Here is a 25,674-nt window from a genome sequence, read left to right on the forward strand (position 1 = left end):
TGCGGAGAAGCGCAAAATATTTGGTTTGACCAAGTCGGGATTTTGCCTAGGACACACACCCGCAGTCTACCGGCCAGTTCCAAACACTACCAGTTAAAGACAATATATATAAACAAAATCTATACTACTAACTAGGTTCAGGAAAAGTTGGGATTGTAATTTTAAAACTACGCCCAGTACACAGGGACGCTATATTAGTTGGTGATTTTGGCAAACTTTAACTTCTGTCTTACTTTTTGACATGCGTTTTTTTCAAAAGGGAAGCTAATAAGGAGAGTGGAGTGTGTCATTGCGGCAAAAAATAGGTATGACAATTTTTTTAATGATGTGTGAACACTGGTTTGACCCACCTGCTAGCTGCAAAGAAACGTAATTATCGGCTTATGATGATAATATGGAGATGAAATTATTTTTTTTAATATTGACTTTTAAATTTGAACTTTGGTGGATAGTTGTCTCATTGGCAATTATACCACATCTCCTTATTTTCATATCGTAGGGTTAACATGGGTATAGAAATATGACTTCCATATGCTATGACATGGTGTTCATACAGCTAGATGTATAAATACCTCAGGGGGGGGGACTTCAATACTTAATTGATAGGGGGTGCCGCTGAGGTTCTGTTACCCCACCTTTTTCATATATTGCGTAGGTAAAAATGTAACCTTTTCCCCATAATGCTTGGGTTTCATGTAGTGTAATGTAAGACTAGAATACCAAAGTGTCAAAAGAGAAAAACTGGTTGATTTAAATCACACCCGGGAACACCAAGAAAGATGACAGACGAAGAAGTTATGGAAACTTTATTGACCGTATCATATATTTCTGATAGTTTTCCCGACCTATTCACATATTTTCAAGCTTGAAAAGGTTACCTATTCCAGCGGCACGTCCTATCACCTTGAATATAGGAAGTGCTTCAGTGATTCCCTATAAAATCAACCAATCATGTCCAATGGGCCCTCCCCCTAAATACGCCTCTGTTACAATCATCCCATCAACCAAATATTTTGAAACATATATAGTATTCCAGTAACAGACAAAACCATGGAAATGAGGTTAAGTTCAGATAAACCCTGCAAGACAGGCATATTTGTTTTTCATTCATTATTTTGTACATAAATCATGCCATTAGTTTTCTCATTTGAATTGTTTTAAATTGTACATTTGTCATTTGGAGGCCTTTTATATCCAACTATGCAGTATAGGTTTTACTCATTGTCGAAGGTCGTATGGTGACCTATAGTTGTTTATTTCTGTGTTATTTGGTTTCTTGTGGAGTGTCTCATTTACAATTATATCACATCTTTTTACTTAATATTTCAATATATACATTTAATAATCATACCATACACCAAATATAATGACCTATTGATTACACAATGTAGCATGGTGAAAGAGGACTTACCATTGACCAATGAACCATGTAAATGTGGTCAATGACAACTGCCAGACCGACATGTACTCCTTACATTTGTGAAACATTGCATACATATAGTTTATCGGCTACATGTACTTTTAGTATTAGAAAAAACAGACAAAAACACAAAAACATGACATTGACAAATAACCTATTGCCAACAGTATCTGATAAACAACCCTAACCAGGTAACTTAAACCTTCATCACTGATCCATGAAATGAGGTTGAGATCTTTGTTGCAATCTGTATCAATTTGAGTGCATATCTAACTTTACAAAACAATATTTATCTGGATCATTGTGATACTGTAATTTTAGAAATTATTGCGAGGTTATTATTAATGCAAATAATGCAACAGGGTGAATATCGCAATAATAAGAACTTGCATTCTGAAAACTGAATTATAGATCTTTATGCAGATTTTTTTGTAATCGGAATAATCATGATAATTAATAGTTCATTCGTGAAAAATCGCAATAATAAATGCACGCAATAATTTCTGAATTTACAGTAGATAAAAATGTTGTCAGTTAGTGAGACACAAATTTTCCCAGACATTACATGTATAAAATTCTTTTGGTTGTTTTGATTGGTTGCTGTCTCATTGAACAAAACTGTATTTTATTTCTCCTTTCATCCAGAAAATATAACTTTTGAAATAGAAAGTGAATAGCATATGGATGGAAAACAAATGCCAAATGATGTAAAATAATCCAAGTGGCCATTTAGGTCAGGGGTTGGTGAGGTAAAAGATGAGGCAAAAGCATGTGCATTTACCACAACTGCCACTTGGTATTATGATTTCCAAAATTTACAAATCTCATAGCTACCTTCTGTATTAAAGACAACTGCATATAATGCAGTTTGCAGATCATGAATCGTGTTTGCAGCAAAATTCATCACAGACAGCCAAAAAAAAAATAATTCAGCTCTATTAAAATTCATTTTTTGAAACATTTTTTGATTTTTATTCCTCAAATGTCTATGAGATCAAATTTATAAAACATTTATTAGCATTGTAAATTTCAATATACTAGTAATTGTTGACATGTATACATCATGTACATGTACAATCATTAGCTGATCAGCTCTATATTTTCATTATTTTTATATCAATAATCTCCATCAGTGTTTTTTTATAAAACTCAATAATCTGTATTCATCATTGGGACAGGTAGGTAAAGTAGGTCCTTTTGATCTTGTTTTTTTTATGGATTTCGACAGCACTAAAGCATATTGTTCCAAATTATAGTTGATCTTGGCTTCTTAAGTGGATTCTGACAACACATTGCATATAGACACCAAGTGTAGATGATCTTGGGTTCTCTCATATGGATTCTGACAGTACTTTGATTATACATGTAGTTCCAAGTATTGTTGATCCTGTTGTTCTTAAGTTTCAGCACTTTACATATAGTTCCCAATTGCAAGACAAGATAATACTGGCTTCTCGTGTAAATTCTGTCAGTACTTTGCCAATAGTTTCCAAGTAAAGTTGAACATTCCAGAATCTTTCACAACACATCACTCCTTCCTCTTACATGTACTTAAATCATGAAATTAAATGTCAGCGTAATTCTGTCAGAAAATCAACCATAATTGACATTTAAAAGCATAATGTAGTTCATATTTTAAATAAATGGGGAATGTGTCCATGGGACACAGATGATGCCCCCGCTTGCATATAAAGTTATAAAGGAACATAAATAAAGAACGGTAAGAGTGAAACTACCCAAAGTTTTACTTGATCTGAGTTTTGTTGTAATAAGTAATGTGTATAAGTTTCATAATATTTGGATGAGGCAAACTAAAGTTAGAGAACGGAAACAAAAAATTCAGCATTTTTTTTCCATTTGTAAAGGGGCATAACTCTAGAACAGTAAAAGTGACACCACCAAAAAAAATTCAAACTTGATCTGTGTTTGTTGGTAATAAGCATTGTGTATAAGTTTCATAACATTTGGATGAGGCAAACTAAAGTTAGAGAACGGAAACAAAAAATTCAGCAATTTTTTTCCATTTGTAAAGGGGCATAACTCTAGAACAGTAAAAGTGACACCACCAAAAAAAATTCAAACTTGATCTGTGTTTGTAGGTAATAAGCATTGTGTATAAGTTTCATAACATTTGGTTGAGGCAAACTGAAGTTAGAGAACGGACACCAATTTTGGGACGTACGTAAAGACAGACAAGGGTAAAACTTAATGCCCACTCCGCTATGGCGTCAAAAAATGAAGAATTTGTGGCAACAATAATGAGCAAACAAAATAAAATTACATGCACAGCAAGTGTAAATTGTGATTTTGTTTTTATATATATGTTGAATACAGACTTCTCGGGGCATGCTGTTTTGCTGCCAGGGACAAGTTATTTCTCTGCCTAAAAATTCTGAAATGCAGCTGAGCTACATTTGTACTCCTCGTCAACCAAATTATGCAAATTATGCTGAGGTGTCTTGTAACCTGAATATGGGATACACAAATTTTACACAAATTTTGTATTTAAAAATACTAAGCACAAAACAATTATGAATTTTTCAACTCAAATGTACGTGTTATTTGGTAAACAAGATAAGCACTACGTGTATGTTTAAACCTGATACTTGATTTTTTATACCAAAGAGAGACCGGGGGTGGTGTTTAATTGTAAACAAATTGTAATCAAGACGAATCCATCAATAAAATGAATTGTCTCGTACTGTAGGGTTATAATTTACAAATTAGGCCATTTATATTCTCAAGAAAACAAACAAAACCATTGAAATCCTTGAGGGGTTGGACAGGGGTAAGGGAACATGATAATGAGGGATCAGGAAACGGGAAAAGGGGGTACCATGTGCAGGTCCCTTAGTTAGCCTGGTCTGAAGTGAAAATAAATGTAACCAGTTTGGTAGAAGTAAATCTATGAAAATATAAATAGAAAAGACCCTTTGATCTCGTGTGAGTCACTTTATTTTTAAACAATAAAAATAAACTTAATATATCTTTATTTCATCATGTTATAGAACTATACTAACAAAAGCCTGATTTAGAATTAAAGGAAGAGTACAAACAGACTGAGGGTGCGAAGGCGTGGGGTGCGAATGTAATTTGAAGGGATGAACGTGAATTGGAGCGAACATGATTTTGGGTGAAAGGACAAGAATTCGAAAAGAGGGGGATGAATAATCTGGGAAATATATATTTTTGTCATTTTTTTGTCTGGGAGCAAGGGGGATGGAAGTAGAAGTAAGGGGAGAAAATTTTAGAGTAAAAGCGAAGGGAAATGGGAGTTGGGGATAGGGAGTGGGAATCATGGACCCCTGTCCGAGGGAAGTTATGGGGTACCCCACATTACTTAAGAAATAATTCTTTCATGCCATGCTTTATGCTCATTTTAACATGGGTAGGCATTATATTTGTAAATATCTTTATACCGAGCGTTTTTAAAAGCCTGGTGACCCCCATTTTATTTTACCTTAAAATATCGAAAAATTTATAGCTTTGACATATCCGTTTTTAAAAAGAATCTACCGGGGAAATTTTACGAAAAATCGATTTAACCAATATTTTTAGCCTTAAAATGAAATTAGAAAATGCAAAATTTAGACATAAATCTGAAAATAAAAGGATTTTTAAGTCTAAAACAACCAAGGGGAACGTTTATATTTCAAATTTAATTGTTTTTTCACATAATAATCATACTGACATGGTTCTAAAAGTCTTTGGATTTGATGTAGTCGTTGTTGTTGAAAGGGTGGAAAAGTTTAGAAATAGGGTCAAAATCGCACATTTCGCTTCCATTTGAGGGGAAAACGAGCCTGGTGACCCCCTTTTTTCTTTGCATTTTTGGATTCAGCATAAAAAAATCTACAACATATGTGAAAATAAAAAAATTCTACCGGGGGTCCTTATTGGGGTGAGCCACCTTAAATCTCACGGATGATCCCGGAAATGCAGTTTCTGTAGTCCGATACGGATCCGATACGGATGCACAACGGTTTGACTACGGGTTTTGACGTTACTATCACGGATTATTAAAGACAAGGGTCGTTTGGCGACATGAGTGATACGGGTTCTTACGGTGAGACACCTTTTAATACATAGATGCCACGGTTTAGTACGCAACGACACGTGTCGAGGCGTATGTACTGCGGATAAACAGCGGTTTGCTACGGTATAAGTAGGGTTTAGTAAGGATTAGTACGAATGAGAAAGGTTTGAAACGGAATAGTACGAACCGCCACATTTTCTAAAAGCCGTTAATCATTTCTAAACTTAAGCTTGTGATTTATCATTTCTTTTTGGCAGTGAATTGTAGATTTTTGTTTTTGTTTTGTTAAATACATTATTTATCTGTCTGTCTGTACCATGTGCTGTTCTTCGTAATCCTCGGACCAACGACATGTAGCAATTCTTGATTATTTGGGACTATTCTTACAAAATTCAGTCATGAAGGACTCATAATGGCCATGGATAGGTAGTCGATCGTCCACTTTCTACTCTGCCTCCGGTCACCTCTACGTCTGCCATCGAGTAGCTCGACCACTGCCCTGGTAGTTTGTGCCATGTCAATATACTATTCCAGTCAATTAATTACAAGAAGCAGTTGTTGATCATTTATGTTATGTATACATCAACGGCAAGACACAGAATACGTTGGACCCTATAAGTATTTATATAGAGTACTTATGTCAGTTTTTCGTGGACTGTACTATTCCGTATCTTGTCGTGTTGTAACGTTGTAAACAGTAACAGACTGTCAGAACCCTGGCTGATCCCTAGCTATTACGTATTGCAACGTAATGAAATCGTGACGTTCCGTGACAAACTCGTAACTAATCGTATCGTATCCTTAACAAATACGTTGTCTAACCTTACTAGTACGTAGTTCTCCTGAACTAACCGTAGTAATCATTCGGGCCTACGAATAAGTACGGGTTATTACGGTTTTGATAGGGCCTTAAGCGTATTTGTACGTTCTTATACGGTCTAGTAAGGTTTACTACGGTTGTTTGATCCGTGGTCAAATTTTGCGCATGTTCAAAAATTGTCAAGGATATACAAGTACTACTACGTACATGTATGACTACGGCTACAATACGGAAATCTACGGACTAATACAGGTTGCCACGAATGATGCCTGATCGTATCTGTAGCTAATCCGGCTTCAAATCCGTGAATGTGTGACCTAGGCATTAGCAAGTGTTTAGTCTTGAACAATTAGAGCCAACAGAAGTTTATCAATGTTCATATCTCATAATTTGCATCACAAATAGAGCTAAATTTCAGTGAACAATAACTATAAGTTAAAAACAAAAGCGGACAAAACAGTGCAATTTCAATGATCATCATGTTACTTTATATATTCCTAAAGGAGTAGGTCCGGTAAGGGTTGATTTTGGCCTCAAATTTCAGGTTTATCTGATAAAAGATTTTAAACACTTAAGTTTCTACTTCAGTCGATTCAATAAGTTAATGTGAAAGATTTGAACTGATTTAGTCATCAAAGACGATCAACACCAAGCTTAAATATGAAAAATCTATCAAATATGCCATAAAATGTCACTTTTCAGATGGTTTTTGTCAAAAATGAAAGTGGCCTCATCCGTGTTCACTCTCAATCTTTATATATGTTATGTATTATCATCAAATACAACTTAAATTTAAATATTAAGAATGAACACAATTGCGGCCACTTCCATTTAAGACGGAAACCGTCTTAAATTTAACTCAAATGCTAACATTGTGAAGATTTCATTAATTTAGCATGACTTAATGATGCTAGTACCCGATACATGTACATTGTATTGTCAAAACAGCCAATATCTATGTAACAGAAGTACTATACTTTCCAATGAATAAATAAAAGTTTACAATTTTGTAAAACTGCTATATTTTGGGGCCAAAAAGGGGTCTTACTGAACCTATTCCTTTCTTGTAATATTGGTTTGGAAAAATTGTGAATGATCATAGTAATTGTCCCAACTGTTGACCGTGGAGTAATTTTTTGACATCAGCATCTGTGAATTAAATGCTTTTAGATGAAACTAAATAAATCAAGGAAACATAATATTAATAAGGGTAGAAAAATTAAGAATATCAAAAAATTCACATGAATACCAAAATGAGGTAAACAGGATTGCATCAATATATCTTTCTTAGAGTATATTTAAAACCAAAATGGCAAAATGATTATTTCTTTTGTCTTTGAGAAGATAGGCATTTTGCTCATATGAGATAAAAAAAAAAAATTTTAAAAGCCGGTCTGTATGGGTGCCTTCATAATAGAACATACAATTGAAAAAAAAAATTGTTTTTGATATCTATGGCTAGACGACAGATATTAAGATAAAAGACATTTTATGCTTTAATTACATTGTACAAGCACATTTTCAAATTCTGTTAAACACAAAATATCGTTGTCCGCTTATAATTTATTGACCAATAAAAATATTGTAGAAATAAAGATAATGATCGAAGTCACTGCACTATATTTTGACGACATTTCATTTGCTACATAAAGAATATACACATTCATTTCAAGCCTTTTCAAATAATTGGTTGTGATAGATAATGCAGTAACTTCTCACCAAAAAGACAAAAATTGTCTTATAAATAGATACATGTAGTCAAGAACTTATATGTAATCGGTTTTTATTCAAACATTGTTTCAAATATTAATGTTTTTTTACAAGTTATAAGCTGTTATATTTTCGCAGTGGGAATTGATGACGGTTAATAAATCACTATATAATTTGTTTACGACTTTCGTTATGAGACTTAGGAACTCTAGAAGCAATATTTCTTGATATAAATAATGTTAATTGTACATAAGCTAACTTTAAAAGTCCCTCATACATACAATAAGAAGATGCGGTATGATTGCAAAAGGGAATCTTTCCACAAGAATCAAAATCCTTCAACAATGTTCAAACCCCATACGGTATAGTTAGTTGTAAAAGGCATGACAATATGAGAAAGAATTCAAACGACAAATGTCTGTTTTACAATAAAAAAAAATCGAAAAACTGACGGCAGCAAACAACGACAACCACTGAAATATAGGTTCTTTCCAACTTTTGACAGAGCTCTGTTTAAATGCTGATTGTTATTTCTGTTGTTATGATTAAAACCACCATTGACGCATATAAAGGTGGTTTCTCAAACATTTTGTCAAAAGCTTATTTGCATATTTTTTTTCTTTAATACGTATGATTAGGAATGACATTGAAATTCTACGTTTTAATTATTATGATTATACTGTTCTGTTTGGGGAAAAAAAATGTTTTGTTTAAATTTTTGTTAATAATTTATAATAAATTTATTGTTTTTCCGACGTAGTATTTTGAGCGTACCAGACGATGATTATTCAAAACACGTATTGTGGTGCTTGATACCGAATCATACAATTTGTACTCTTGTCAAAATGAGAAAACTGATAGGATGGTTTTCAAAGAGTCTCATTTACCTTACGGTCATCTTATGTTATTTATGAATTTGAATTTGGAGAACGATATTGTTCACCTCTTTTTCAGCTGTTAGCCTTAATCGTCCCCCACACTATTGTTCTTTAATTATCTCTTTTGCGTGTTATAAGAAATGACAAAAATGCGTATACATCAATAAGTATCACTATAAGCACTTTACAAAAGCAAAAGCAAAAGCAAAAAAATTGCAATGCATTTCTGTACTTCATCTATATCTATATTTGAGGTCAAAAACATGAATTAACAGATCGCACAAGAATATCCATATTCCATTATTATAGCAGTTTCGTTGGTGTCTTCGGCCAGTTAACAATATTATTTGTTTACTTTATCTTAATTTTATCGTTGAATAGGAGTTATTGGGAAAAGGATGTCTTATTTTCGAAAAAGGAGACACAGCAAAAAAGACGAGTGAAATCGATTACTTCATTAGAATGGCAAAATGTACGTATACTTTCTTGAAATATTGATGTTTACACAACGTAACAATACAATACATCATATAATTTATCTCACTTTTTTCTATTATGATTTCAAATTAGGGTGTGTGTATACGTTGTTGCACGAATTTTAAGTTAAACCTTCCATATTTAACTCATTCATTCGAATATTTCCCAGTTCACGAAAACAGTTGGTAACCCTTTTAGATGTAAATATCAAAATATTTGTTCCTCAAATGATATCAAAATTTAAGTAAACGTTTTCTTCATAAATGTTATGTGAATTGTTTTACATTGTGAGATAGAAAAATCAGTATCATGCTACATACGAAAGTTTTTATAAGCTTTTTGAATTTTGTGACCACGCATTGACTAATTTTGCAGCGAGTCGTTGCCTATTTTTCCTCTAGCATGGAATGTAACACCTGTTCTTTAAATTTTGCATTGTCTTTCTAAGTCTTATCAAAGATCAAGAAGGCTGTCTCTTTTGAATCCATTTTGTTATATAATATCAGAGTGTTGACCAAGAATACGAAACATGTGATCAATAAACTAAAGGATTATTTTTTTTATTTAGCATTTCTAGCAGCTCACAACCACTGCAACTGCAGGATGTCGATTGTTTTTGTCCAAATATACTCAAAACTTAGATATTTTGAAAGGAAATCAAGAAAAGGGCATACGACCCACGAAACTAATTAAGTGCTATTTTTAGTTACTAGGCAAGACTTTAAATAATTGCCTTTTGGTACATTTCACTTAAACAGTAAAAAACAAATGATTAAATGGCATTAAGAATAGTGTTTTGAAATCTTACACTTATTAAACATGGTTGTGTCGATTGACTGTTGTTTGCTGTATGTCCAACGACACAAAACTGATTGCAGGTTAATGTAATGATCACTGAAGCAATACCGAAAGTTCAATTATCATAAACAACTGTTAAAATCACGCATACTGGTTTTCAAAACAAATGAAAAACTAGAGGGTTGTGATTGCAGTCATCCCAAAAAGGTTATTTCAGATAAAGATAGCTGTTTTGAATGGAAGGCTGTTACACTATTCATACTTACTCCATCAAGTATTTTATATAAAAAAAATTAGGAGTAATGGATAACTTTTTTTATTATTGGCCTAAAATTATGATATTCATAGTCAGAGTTCGTATATATCATACATTAACATACATCAACAAAAAAAATGTTTATTTGTAAAAATGAATTTTTAAGAATTATTTTCTGAAGATTTATAGAAGTCAAACGGACTATAAAATGTACAATGATATTATAATTTTATCGGGAATATTTGTGAGACTCAAGTTTACCTGATATTATGCATTCGTATGTAATGCTGCATATAGTATTAAGTATCATTATATAAACTGTGACACTTTCTTTTATCAACAATATTTCAAGAAGCTCAAACACTAAACAAAAACAATGGCTATTACAAAATTAGATAGCACTTAATGAAATATAATGAAAAGTAACAATGTTGTCCCAGAATGTTTTTTTAAGATAAATGATATATAGATAAGAGTTTAACAATGTTTAATAATTAAATAAAACGACAGAGAAGAAATAAAGAAAGAAAATGACAACAGAAAGAAAAGGACGAAACAAAGAAACAAACTATAAACATTGAATTAGTGTTTAAGAACCAATAAAATATGTGAATAAAACTAAAGATATCTCAAAACAAGGTTTATCTATCCAAATATGTTACATGGTAGCACTGTCAGAATCTGTTCTTAATGTGCACGGATAATTTTCTACATACTGTCCTATAATTGTTTCCCTGAAAGTTCCTGATTGATTTTAAGAGGTGCAAACTTCAGCCTGAGAGAGATGTGATGATACAATGTATAAAGTTTTGGACTACGTAAATGTAAAAACTAGAGCCAAGACGTTGTAGCAAATGAATCATCCGATCATATGCAGATGGACACTGTTTAAAAATATGAGTCAATGCAGTAAGCGTTACATTGACGAAGTGACATTATGTATTGATACACTCAAGGCTTGTTGGTAAAAATTCATTAACGACCCTGTTGGATCATGGTATCATTGCCCTTATCTTCAGATTGAAGAGTAAAAAGTACATAATTATGTAATATTAAAATCATATTTCCAGAGATTCTTGCATTTGAACGATTTTCTCAAACTGTTTCTCTAAACATTTAAAAATTAAAACTTGATTTATGAAAATTATAACGAAATATCAATTCAAAACAGAAAACCAGTGGCCTAATAATTAAAACAAACACAAAAATAATTCGTCTACAACAACTAACGTACTAGATTTTAGGCTCCTGAGTTTAGACAACCAAATAAGAAATATAATGCGTGGTGAAACACGTTTTAGTTCCTAATCCCATTAACCTGGAACAGAATCATGACAACACTACTTAACATAGAAAAAACTATCAATCTAGAACAGTAGTAAAACCTTTAAATATTGTTTTATTGGTACTGACATTAATTTTGTTTTTGAAAAATTAAAAAATAGCTAAATATATATTACCATCATAAGAAAATGCCTGTACCAAGTCAGGAATATGACAGTTCTTATCCATTCGTTTGGTGTGGTTGAGCTTTTGATTTTGTTATTTGATTAGGGACTTTCCGTTTTGAATTTTCCTCGGAGTTCAGTATTTTGTGATTTTACTTTTTACTATATATGTAGTGTTATTATAACTCATTATTCTACATCCTGTTTACTTAAATTCATACATTTGCAGAAGGTTATGCGTTTCTTATAAAAAAAAAAAAAAAAAAAAAGGTGTGGTAAGATTGCCAATGAGACAACTCTCCACAAAAGACCAAATGACACAGAAATTAACAACTATAGGTCATCGTACGGGCCTTTAACAATGAGCAAAGCCCATACAGCATAGTCAGCTTTAAAAGGCCCCGAAATGACAAATGTAAAACAATTCAAACGAGAAAACTATCGGCCTTATTTATGTACAAAAAATGAACGAAAAACAAATATGTAACACATCAACAAACGACAACCACTGAATTACCGGCTCCTGACTTGGGACAGGCACATACATACAGAATGTTGCGGGGTTAAACATGTTAGCGGGATCGCAACCCTCTCCCTAACCTGGGACAGTGGTGTAACAGTACAACATAAGAACGAACTATAAAAATCAGTTGAAAAAGGCTTAACTCATCAGAAGGATACAAATAGAAATATTTACGAAATCTTTACATTAAATCCGTTTGATATGTACTGATTAAATATTTTTGTCAGGGAAAACATGATATTTTTGTTAGTTGTAATTAGCTTTTAACTAGTTTTAAATAACTGCAAGTACTCTTATTTTGTTGCTTGATGTTAATTGTTTACAAATTAGATGTTTTTGTGCCTCGTACCGATCTTTTAACTGAGGCCAATTGCTACTATGTTTTATAGTTTGCTATCATGATGTGCTGTTACACCACTGTCTAAAATTACGAAGGGGTTGAGCGCTCATAGACATGTCTTATCAACTTTTTTTTTGGTATCTGTCCAAGTTATGAGTTTGCAGTTCCGTAATTGTCGCAGGTTCATATCTGTTATATTTGTTTTTCGAAAATTGTTTTGTTATAAATAAGGCCGTTAGTTATCTTGTTTGAAATATTTCACATTGTTGATGTCGGGGATTTTATAGCCGACCCATTTACATGGTATATGTTTTTCTCAATGGTGAAGGCCGTACGGTTGCTGTAATTACTTACATATACATGTAACACTATTTAATAGTTGTTTCATTACTTGCAATCATGCTTAGTCTTCTTATTTATATACATGAATCAATTTTAAGAGAGAGAGAGAGAGAGAGAGAGAGAGAGAGAGAGAGAGAGATTCACAGGATTGAAATTTTGTATTAGCGCGTTTCTTCTACAAATGACTCGCCAGTGACACGAAGTTGAAGAGCATTGAGAACCAAACATTTCTAAAAGTTAATGAATGTAATCTATTCCTGAGGTAAAGTAGACAAGCCTTAATATTTCAAAAATATAAAATTTTGCAAAAAGTGAATTTATAATTATACGATACTTTTATTTTATTTGGATTTTATGTTTTTAAGAGGAGTGCATTAACTGAATGAGAAAGTTGTCCAACTCTCCTGTCTGCCCTGTGTCACTTGTCATAGGAAGTGAAGAAGGGAAGGGGCTTATACCAGTGTTTAACTTTCAGCTCAGAAATTGATTTCTGACAAAGGATTAACATTAGTTTTGGTATTTGGTGTTTTTCATTCATGAGGGGATATATGCACAATCTTGTTAGATGTAATACATGCTGCCTACTTTTAAAACTAATAGTACATGTAGTCTGAGAATAGGTAAAATAATGAAACGTTTTTAAACTTATTGTGACGGTATTCTGCCTTTCCAAACACCATGAGCAAGATAGATTAATAGATGGGCTGTGTGATTGCGTAAGGTGCAGAGATAAACATTTTCAGCGTATGCAATTCACGGAGATATCTTTAAAAAAAAGTGGAGGAAATGAAACTACTTATAATCCGGTGACAATTTTTACTAGGCAAAGAAGGCGGAGCTAGACAGTAAAATTACAATTTCTGAGATAAACGTAAGGGCACTGGTCTAAGCCCTTTCCATTCTTCACTTTTCCTATGACAAGTAACACAGTTCAGACTGGTGAGTTGGATAATTTAATCATTCAGTTAACGCACTCCTCTTAAAATTACAGAAATTATGTCACTCGAACATCAAAGGAACAAAACCATTCATGTTACAAATTATAGATATAATTTGAAAAAAAGGGTTTATATGAGTCAAATTGAGATCCATCCCTTTAGCAATGCGTTTGTCATCTGTTATCTCCAATGATTGTATGTATGACCCTACTTCAATCTTAGACAAACTACTTTCCAATGTCAATGTTACTCCTTATGAAGCATTTGTGTGCAAAACAAACATTTTAGACTATTCATTGTTGCCGAGCGGGATCATCTTCGCACTTTATTTACAAACACATCTCTTTTTCAGATATGTTAGGTGAGAAAGTGATACCAGTATTAATTCCCTTACACAATGTCAAAAGAGGCAAAGAACCTAGTTTATCGGTTCCGATTGTGCGATTTAAGGTAATATAAATTCAAAAATAAGTTTTGAGTTATACAAGTTGTAGTAAACTGCTTAAAATGAGTAATTTTCTCGTCAATTCTCATCTTTTTTAAATGTCTTTTTCATCGTTTAAAATATATTTTAAATCATGTTTTATATGACAATAAATGCATTTTTTATACTTCTATTTCCTTACCATAAAAGATTAGATTTTTAAGCTTTATTGTTTATTACCGAACGCTCTTTGGCATAGCAAAATCATGTTTACTTTTTTTATCTTTTATTTAAGAAAACCAGTCAAGACGTTACGTTTTTTGTTCCAAAACCTCGTAAAGAAAAAGAAAACGAAAAAGGAAAAGAAAATAAAAAGGAAAAAGGAGAGCTCACTGAATATAGTACAACCCTCAGAAGTCCTTGGATCGTCACAAAATCAGAAATGAACCACCAGAAAGAGAAAGAAAAAGCAGCTTCAACATATAAAAAGAATAAAATTGAATCTATTTCATCTTTCAAGGATGTGCAAAGCACTTTGGATTTGGATGCTCTAATATGTGATGTGTCTATTGGAGGTAGGCCTGATTATTATCAAGTTATATATGAGTAATATTTCCCTGTCACTCTTATGTATGCCAGAAAAGCAATTGTCATTTATATATATATCTTTGTTTTTTTCTATGATTATACAGATGCAAAACAGTCATAGAATTGTACATTTGTGCATCATGTCTGTTCCCGTTGTCCTCTACCAGCAACTGTACATGTAAAATCCATATGAAGGTACATAAATTATATTGATGTCATAGGGATAGGTAAACAACTGCCGATAATGCATTAATGGTAATTACATTTGTATCAGTAGAGTAGAAAGTAGAAAATATAAATAATATAAAATTAAGATGCAATTGGGATTGAAGATCTTTGAGATGTAGGGGGGAATCCGCATATGATTGTCAAGAATGATTCCATATACCTTATCTCAAACAAACAAAAGAGTTTCTTTTAGTAAAATACCTTGACACTCCGGCACCATACCGTTATTTATTAAGAGAGTTATTCTGTATAAAGACGGTAAATTTTCATCTTTTTATTTATATAACAAGACAAATCAAATGTAATTGATAATTGATTAAAATAGTGCTTTTCTTTTAATACATTTCAAATAAAATTCAAATATATTCATAATTAGTAATCAGTTCAAGTATCCTCAATCTCTTTTCATCGGTTAGATTTTGATATTTGTCTCTTTTCTTATTATTGGTACAACTATTTTGTAGAAGAAGAAAAAAAATATATGAGGTGTCCATGACGGTGGTTTGCGGAGTTGTAATGTTAAAGACTCTCCTTTTCTGTTCGATGTAGATATTCAATATCTTAATCTTATTTAATATGATTTGTTGAATTAATAACTTAATTATTATATTTAGGTCAGATTAATAACGATAAAAGACAAAAAAATAAATTTTTGGGGTGTTCGGTGGTGTTCGGCGGTGTGCGGTGGTGTTCGGTGGTGAAAAGACCTGCCGCTCACCGACGTAACAAACTTCTATCGTCCGCCATTATTGTTATTACACATACACCCATTTATCTGGCAGAAATGCAAAGGGTATGTGCACGGTTAACAAAAAATACAAAAATGCTGCATGTACAGTTAATGAAGAAATTATTCCATCAAATAGATAAGATTTTCACTCATGACACCAATCGACTGGGTTGCCTTTCTGTCATCGGGGATAATTGATAAATGGGATTTAATTGACCGCCAAGAAGGTCTTGAGAACCACCTCTGGAGAACCTTAACATTAATAAGTAATACTTACCAACATTTCTCTATACTAAACGCTATTTTCTATTGGAAAATTTCAGAAAGATGCTTCAATCTTGCTTCAAAGAGGCTGATAAACTTATTTGGTGATACAGGTTATTTTCTTGTTTTGGCGCGAAATATTCTACTCTTAATGCTTGACGTAACAAAATTTGTATAGAATTATATTTAACTAAAGCTCAGCGTAAATATGCAGAAGCATGGCAATACATTAATGATAAAATGTGTAAATATTTCTGTAAAAGAATATAATTTTACTTTACCAGTATACTTCACTTAGAATTACATTTGAGCGCAGGAAAATCTCTTTGTGAATCGGCTGAATCCCGGGGTCGAAGTTCAACATATCAACGGAAATTTTTGCGTCTACTTGCGTTGCTTTACATCGAGGCCACAGCTTTTCAACCAATCGGGTAATGTTTACTTGGGGCATACATCTATTTTTACTGCAAGTTTTGACATGTTTAAATCGGGATTATAGAAAAATGGAATGTTGTTGGTAGATACAAAACAGAAAATGATGAACACTTTTAGCAAAAGATAAATTGGATCGGGGGTCTGTGTACTCACATTATTTGTACAAATCTCCTTACTCTTGGGAAGCGTGTGCTTTACATCGAGGCTTGCGTTGCTTTTCATCGAGGCTTGCGTTGCTTTACATCGACGCCATAGTAGTTCAACCAATCGGAGAATGTTTATTTGAGGCATACATCTATTTTTACTGCAGGTTTTGGCATATTTTAATCGAAATTAGAGAAAAATGGAATGATGATAGGAGATACAAAACAGAAAATAATAAATATTTTTAGCAAAGGATGAATTGGATCAGGGTTCTGTGTATTCACATTATTTGCACAACTCTCCTTACTGATGGCAAAAAATGGAATTTCCGTGACCTAAATGGTTCGCGAAAATTAATATTTTATATATATAGTATAGTAAATACCAAACATGCTTAAGAAGAGTGCAACACATTTTGTTTTGTTAATGATGCCGGATTTAACTGTTTAACTATTTCAACTTTTTTGTAAAGCATAATATAATGTATTAACATATACTACATTTGCTGTTAAGTGATGATAAAGCATCCACAACCAGTCTTTTTGCAAGGTTTATACTATGTAAATTGCAGTTTTTTGTTTTGTGCTTCAGAATGTTCGACTGAACAGCCTTGCTCCTTTTTTAATTTACGTTCATATCAAACGGCAAGTAAAATTATGCATTATTCTTACTTTTTTATAATATGCTCTACGTGAAACAAAACTATATCAAATAATTATAGATTCCTCCATTGATACCAGTGGATTATCGGATTTATCCAATCGAGATAGTTAAACTATAAAACAATTATAATTTAACATCGAGATTGGATAAATCCGATAATACACGAGTAACTATGTCAGAAAATGTTTCTCTAATGATTACAGAATTAATTTTCCTATTTTGATTAAACTAAGACCCCCTTCGAGTGACTTCCACTTTTCCACAAGTTGTAAATTTCATTAACACCTGTTATCTTTATTTTGATTCATCCAGTGAGCTGATTAAGGTAATGACCCTCAAACTCATCCAATCATCTTCTGATATAACTGGCAATCACACGTTGATTTAATCTTTTTATATAATGGGTTCGGAATGGGATTAATTTCCATAGAATTAGAGAAAAGTATATATTTGACTACGAGATGTCTTTCCAATATTGTAAGGTTTGTAATATCGTTATTTGTAAGGTAATTGAAAAATAGACAAAAATGCGAGATTAATTATTGCGATGTCAGGAAAATCTGCATACAGATATATGTATCAGACATAAGAATGCGAGTTCTTATTATTGCAATACTTACTCAGTCGCATTATTCGCATTAATAAAAACCTAGCAATAATTTCTATATTTACAGTATTTTTTTATTGTGTATTATTTAGTTTTGTCTAATACTAAGTAAAATGTACAACGTAACACAAATTCATGTATGTTAATGTTTTATGTTAAACTGTATGAGTTAGGTACAATATACGAGTAAACCTTTTTGTGAAATCACCTAAAGTACATGATGGTATAATTGAAGCTTCCGTTAAGATATCTTACTTCACAAAACTAGAATAATCATTACAAAAACATACTAAATAGAGATATTAACTGATGCATGCTTAAAACATGTTAACCAAGATACGAAAAAACGGTTATGAAGGTAAATTACTAAAACAAAAATACCAAATTTCACATAAGACTGGACTCCTATCAATCTAGCTAGTACTTATTCGTGTTATTATAATAATATTCATTTTGTGACTTCAGTTTTCTCTCTATTTTCTTCATCTTTCTCAGCTCCAACATTCTATAATTCCTATTATATGTTGTATAAACATTTCAATAAATGCGATTCTTTTCTGTATGTTCCCATTTTTCTGACTTCATTTACAGGGATTGAAACAAAACCTGCTCTGAATAAAACGAGGAAACGGTTGAAATTGACACAAGATAAGGTCACCATTACGAAAACGTATATCTGTCTCAACTCACTGGCAACGTATGTTCATGTCCTGGTGTTTTTTAAAACATTAAAGACGTTTTATCTGTAATATTCCTAATTGGGTCCTGTTCCTGATTGTCATATTTTGACTGAACGTGTATTCGAAACGCAGTTGATGCATGCAAAGCAGATCTGGTTCCTTCTGCGGTTCATGTGATTACATTAATTAGCTTCTGGTTTTTTTAATCGCTAAACCTTAAATGGTGTATAGATTTGAACATCAAAAAAATTCTGTTGCACATAACTTGGTATTCATTATGAGGCATATGATATCAGTGACTGAGAACACATTTCGTAAATTAAAGATTCACTAGTATATTGATTTTTTACAAAACAAAACATGTATATTGATGTGTTTCTACTGGAATGAGGACCTGGGACATTGATGAAGCTGTTTATCATATATGTCAAATTTTAAAATTATGCAAGTTTCGTTCATTTCTCACATGTAAATTTTGCTTTGCTTTTTTTGTTCTTTAAAGATGATAAAATGTTTTAACACATTAAAGCCTAAGAACAAAACAACTGTTGTAATGTATTTTTATTCAAATTTGAACAAATATACAGTGAATATACAATTAAGAAAGATATATAAATACGAAACTTTATTTTTATGTCATCGTTTTTTTCTATTCTTGTTCAAATAACGTAGTCAAACAAACCATGTAATCATCATCGTAATATAACCTGGGCAAAATGGATTGTAAATTTTTAAAATAAACAAATATTGTTCAAAATAAGAAACATATCCTTTAAACGAATATTAGTTGCAACGAACATTTATCTCTGATAAAATATAGTGATAAATCTATAGATATGTTCAATCATTAACAACCTTAACCATACATTCAATTTAAATCTCTAAACACAAAGGGTCATCGGTGGCCACGTGATCTAATTAATTACTACTGTAATCACTAGCAAGTCAACACTGAGGTTTTGAGTTCGAATCCCGCTCGTGCGGGTTCACGCGACTCCAATCTTAATTGACTAGGATTGTCAGTTTTCCTATCGAAGGTCGATGGTTTTCTCCGGGCACTCCGGCTTCCACCACCAATAAAAACTGGCCGCCACGAAATATCCCAAAAGGGTGCTAAAAGGTGGCGTTAAAACACCAAAATTCAAATCCAATCTAAACAAATAAGTATGTAAGAAAACTACTTACATATCTTTGAGTGTCTTTTTCAGAAGATTTTCAATAAAAATATATAGCAAACCTTTATAAAAAAATTCGCTGAATGTGTTCAAGATATTAATTCAATAATCAAGTGCTGTGGATTCATTTATTTTCGTGGGTACCAATTTTCGTGGATTGAGGAAAACTAGCATATTCGTGGATATTTAAATTCTTGGTTTTGGCAAAGTCGGCTTAAATTCCTTTAGAAAATTTGTAATTCGTTGAACATTTAAATTCGTGGTGCCCCTGTACCCACGAAATCCACGAAAATAAGTATCCAACCAATATTCATGAATCCACAGTAATCTTTATATCCTGTAACAGGAGGATATGGATAGAAGGGTGTCAAAGTCAAACAATGGCCCGTCGCAATGTCCATGACACATTGATTCCAGATATATGACCTTGAGCAAGGTGTTGTTAACATGTAGAAAATGACCGTCGATGACTAGCAGATAAGCACCGGACTTTGTACAACAAATGTTCTAATATCCCCTTCTTATTTGAATGAGAAGATGATTGCTTATTACATAAAAGATCATGTCCTTGCAAATGAGTTTTAATTTTAGATGGATTGTCACTTTCGACAAAGTTTGTCAATTGATAGAACTGTAGACATTAGCCAATTTTCCTACCGCTTTTCATACGCCTTATTGAGGTTTTTTTATAACAGTATCAAAATGTTCTGTTTGCATGCATGTCTATTATTGCGTATCATCTTTGATAACGTAACTTAGATAGCTGTAATTTCATATGTGTTTTATTTAATGTGACGGTAGGATGACATCAGCATTTGATAATTCATTTCCATGTAAAATGATATATGATAAGTAATATGCGTTTCCTTATTGAAAAACATTCAATATTAGGCATCATGCATTTTACTAAAATTTCAGCATCAAACTTATCCTTTTCTAGGAGAAATAATTTTTAAAACATATTTAGTTTGTTTACGTTTATACCTTTTAGTGTTGGTGTGTACTGTCTTACTAAATATAACACTCGTTAATAATATATCTACTTTAAACTCGCTTATTTTTATTTAAGTTTCGATGACAAACGAGGTTTACGTAAGTACATAGTATTACATAGTTACACAAGAGGCTAATTCAAATTTGGTAAACATTGCCTGTTCTTAGGGAAACAGACATTTTAGTTGCCAAACTAAATTAAGAACGAATATCGGACCAATAACTATAACACAGTAAATGTACATTGTCGCATGACGTGTGACTTTTACCATCAGAACATACGACCTGCAATCCCCTACAAATGGAAAAATGTGACCAACGCTACCTGCATGAATAGCTAAATGAATTCAAGGTTTAGTAGATAGTTAATATAACGTTATTTTGGGACCAGTTAGGACAATTAAACCCAAAATAATGCACCTCTTTTTACTTTTAAATCAGTCGATAAAGACGTTTCAAGTACTGGCTAGACAGTTCGAAAATAGTAAACGTACTGCAGTACCACCCCTATTGCTGCAATTCTATCACACTGTTACCGTTTAAAAGAATTTTACTGAACTCAAAGTATGGTAAGAATTCTGTTGTTGTAACTACAAGTGTGCTAGTTAATCTACTGTATCATTTGCCTCATAACTTCTTTCATTTACGTCAAGACGATTTTGTGTACGCTTCAATCTGATTTGTGTAGGTAAATGACTATATCATTTTGTCCTTTTTTGGTAATACACAAAAACATAAGCAGGATTTGCGAAACTATATTTGACAGTACACCAAAGAAAAACAATCATCTACAAAAAGTATAAATAACAAAAATTCATTGTATCGAACTCCAAGGAAAATTCAAAGCGGATAGTCATGACTATAAAACGAATGGAAAACAACTGTCATATTCCTGACTTTGTACTGCATTTTCATATGTAGAAAATGGTGGATTAAACCGACTTTTGTAGCTAGGTTAATCTCACATTGGTAAGACGGTCACATAAAATTTTATTGTATTGACAACAACATGAACAATGTGTAGAAAAACAAATAGACATACTAGTAATAGGTAAAAATATCAAACATTGGAATACAGCAGTCAACATTGTGCATGTTATATTCTAACCTTACTCAAAATAAAACAAACTATGTCAACAACAAAAAACAAAGTGGCGGATAGACAAAGCACATGAGCAAAAATGAAAGACAAAATGCAACAAATGACCATAGCAAAATAACACAATGGCAGGATCATAAATACCGAGCATCCAAACATGTTCTCAACTGTAAGGGTTGATAATGTACAAAGACATAAAAAAAGAACATTGTGCCATGTAATAGATATGATAAAGAACATCAGTACCTAGAATATATATTGCAAGATTAACGAGATCGATTAACTACGACCTACACCGGTCCAGAAAAGGAACAAAATCTATATCCTTACTTGCAGGCACATGATCAAAATGTATGACATAGAAAGCATTGCTTTGATAAATGATATGCTTTAATCAAGAAATAATTCCAATGTAAATAGTCCTCAATATAACTGTTGAATCACTTGTTAATAACTTCTTAGACATTAATAGAATATTCTAAAAACAGTAGATATTTTGATATAATTGCCTTTAAAATGCAACCAATTTTAGGGAATGGATAAAGAATTGTACATAGACGCACTGTCGATGTACCTTTTGAAGAATGGCAAATGGCGAATTCCAAAAGATGCCTTTAAAACGTCATTTAGTTTCCCATGTATTAAGTACATCTATGAAAAGGTATTTGAATAAATAAATCAGTTTAACTACCATCAAAACTTCTTTAAAATGTTCGATTTACTTTTGTAAACCGATGAAGTAAATTTTAATGACTGTCTTAATAAATCTTTTGCTGCAATTAATAACTTTTTGGTGAATGACTTTCTAAGGATACAATGTACTGTAATAGTGCCAAATAAAACTTATATTCACATTACAGCCGTTTTGAACATTGCAACCATCATTTCACAAATATAGGGAGTTGGTGGGATTGTCAATGAGACATCAACTCAACAGAGGCCAGCTTACGTATATTTGACCACTGTAAAAAAATATAACACCCGTACAGTATAGTCAGCTATAAAAAGCCCAAAATGGCATACGAACATAATGTGAAAGACTTCAAATGAAACAAATAACAGATAAATGAATGATTTCAACACAATAGCAAATAAAAAATTAAAGATAAAACTGGTTTAGTATAAATACAAATCTTTACAACAAATGCAATTTACATATCACATAGACAGAGAGAAAATAATTAGTGAGTGAATCTTAATTTAAGTTTATACAAATAAAATAATAGTCCAAACCAGTGTGATCATTCAAGTGTAAAACATATATGTTTCACTGTCTTGCTAATTAAATAATTTAAGACTTATATCAAACGAGGGTAAAAAGACAAAAACGAACCAGAAATAAAAATAGTATGTAAATTTAAAACACAACGCAGCAAACTTTAGCCTAAGGAACACGAGCTCTATTAAATCTTGTGATTATATCATTAGCACCGGAATCAAATCATGCTCTATATGTGGCATCCGTCGGTTCGGTCTAAGAACAAACCCGGTGGTAAATTTCGTAGGGCACTATCGCACAATTATTAACAGATCATATGTACGATAATTTGAATAAATCTGTCGTCACCTGTGAAACATAAAATCTATAACGGTCAATCAGTTCGTAATGGTCTTTGTAACATTTTCGAACGGATGACTTTAACTTCACCTCTTGGAACACTTGGTTTATTACGTTCCTTTTGAGCAGAAGCCCTCTATCAAGAAAATCATGATACGGAATGCAAACTTTTGAGTATCGTAACAAATGGGAGATATATACTCCGTATGCAGATGCTTCTTGAATGTTGCTACATATTCCATAAAAGCAATTTATCAAAACCCGCTAAGTCTTCCCTCTGACCTTCGAACTACACAATGAATACGAAATATTTACAACTGTCAATGTTTAACTATCACAATATTTGTATTATTATGTATACAACCCCTGATGACATATGTTGTTTTTTTAAATATTTTATGGGAGACAAAGACATTATCTAACCACCAATATTTGAAAATCAAAAACCATATGTCATCTGGGTTGGAATTCATAATAACAGAAATGTTATTAGAATCTTTTGCAGTTCAGATGGTACCGTTAATGTTATTGCTCTCCTGAGAGTCCTTTTCTATATTTGTGGAAAAGTATACTTAGACAGTTTATTACGAGCTTAGTAGCACAATTTATTTGGTATGAATTTTCCAGGCATTAAGCTTGTTTCATGAAATCTTATAATAATTATTCAATCTATTGTTAAATATCATTTCAAGCAAAAGTTATTTTTTTACTTTTTTTTTTATCTTCCAAATACATGTTAATTCGGTCGAATATTCTTGATAAACAATATTCAACAAAAATATAATCAAAAATTAATATAAACTGATTTAAAAATAAACTTACATAAATACTGAACTCCGAGTAAAATTCAAAAAGGAAAGTCCCTAATCAAATGACATCTTCATCTTTTAGAATTGTTCGTATTCAAAACAGAACTTACTCGTATATTTGTATTTCTTTGTGGTATTGCTCTTCAATTATCGAACCGATTTCAGCTGGTCAAAAAAGACAACTAAAGGTATAAAATGTTGCCAGTCACATCATTTTTCCATCTGTTTTATTGGATATGTAAATTTCCTTAAATACAAATCTTGTCTATTAATTTCCTAATCTGGATTAGTAGCATTAAATAAACAAAATCATTCTTGAATATTTGCGATCATAAATTTAAATCAGGGAAAACAAAGATCAAATACCCAAAGCAAAAGTACAGTGATCATTTGGAAAACAAATCCGGATAACAAACTAAAACCGAGGGAAACATATCAACTATAAGAGAAAAACAACGAAACTACAGAAACACTGAAATGCAACAAAAAACAAACGACGATGCAACATACATAGAAAAGAACTATTAGATAACAACTGCCATATCCCCGACTTGGTACAGGACATTTTAAGAAAAAAAAATCGGTGGGTTGACCCTGGTTTTGTGTTTAGCCAAACCTCGCGCTCTATGACAATGTTAAATATACCGCTAAAATGACAACATTACATAACAGGAATACAGTACAAATAAATGCAAGAACACTGTATGATTGTAAATGAAAGAATTATCCACCATATTTCAATGAAATAGATGTAAGCAAACATAGACAACCAAATGTCTTCAACAATTAGAAAAACCCATACCAAATAGTCGGCTATTAAAGGCCCAAACATGAAAATATGAAGTAGTTCTATTGAGAAAATTAACGACCTAATTTATACCAAAAGTAAAACGAAAAAAACAAATATAACAGACATGAATCAACGATAAACACTGAACAACAGGCTCCTGTCTTTGGACAGGCACATTAAGAATGTGGTGGGGTTAAACCCTTCTCTAACATAATGCAGTGGTGTTTCACCACAACGCAAGAACAAACTATACAAATCAGTTGAGAAAGACCTCACTTATCAAATCGTTGTTAATGCTAAATATTTTGGAATGGTTTACCTATATGGTTTCGTTTAGTTTGAAATATGTTTGCTCGTAAAAGCCATGATATAATACAATGAACAAGAATAGTTTTAACTTCATCTTCACATATATATATATATATATATATATATATATATATATATATATATATATAGGCGATTTGGTGTCACGATATCTCAGTAGCATGAGTTCGAATC

General features: G+C 32.1%; 1 protein-coding gene across 8 annotated transcripts in view; it reads left to right on the plus strand.

The window, feature by feature from the left end:
* The window catches only part of LOC127712112 (uncharacterized), a 468,529-nt gene that overhangs the window by 410,845 nt on the left and 32,010 nt on the right, over nucleotides 1-25,674 (plus strand). Inside the window, exons 11-15 of one of the 8 annotated variants that reach the window (XM_052218373.1) lie at nucleotides 9,246-9,336; nucleotides 14,339-14,436; nucleotides 14,706-14,985; nucleotides 20,994-21,016; nucleotides 22,549-22,677. The exons of the other annotated variants lie outside the window; for them this stretch is intronic. Of the exons in view, the coding sequence (XP_052074333.1) occupies nucleotides 9,246-9,336; nucleotides 14,339-14,436; nucleotides 14,706-14,985; nucleotides 20,994-21,016; nucleotides 22,549-22,677 (621 nt within the window). The remainder of the gene's footprint in view (nucleotides 1-9,245; nucleotides 9,337-14,338; nucleotides 14,437-14,705; nucleotides 14,986-20,993; nucleotides 21,017-22,548; nucleotides 22,678-25,674) is intronic. 8 annotated transcript variants of the gene reach the window in all.

Source organism: Mytilus californianus, unplaced genomic scaffold, assembly GCF_021869535.1.
Source record: "Mytilus californianus isolate M0D057914Y unplaced genomic scaffold, xbMytCali1.0.p SCAF_8, whole genome shotgun sequence".
In the NCBI taxonomy this organism is placed as follows: Eukaryota; Metazoa; Mollusca; class Bivalvia; order Mytilida; family Mytilidae; genus Mytilus; species Mytilus californianus.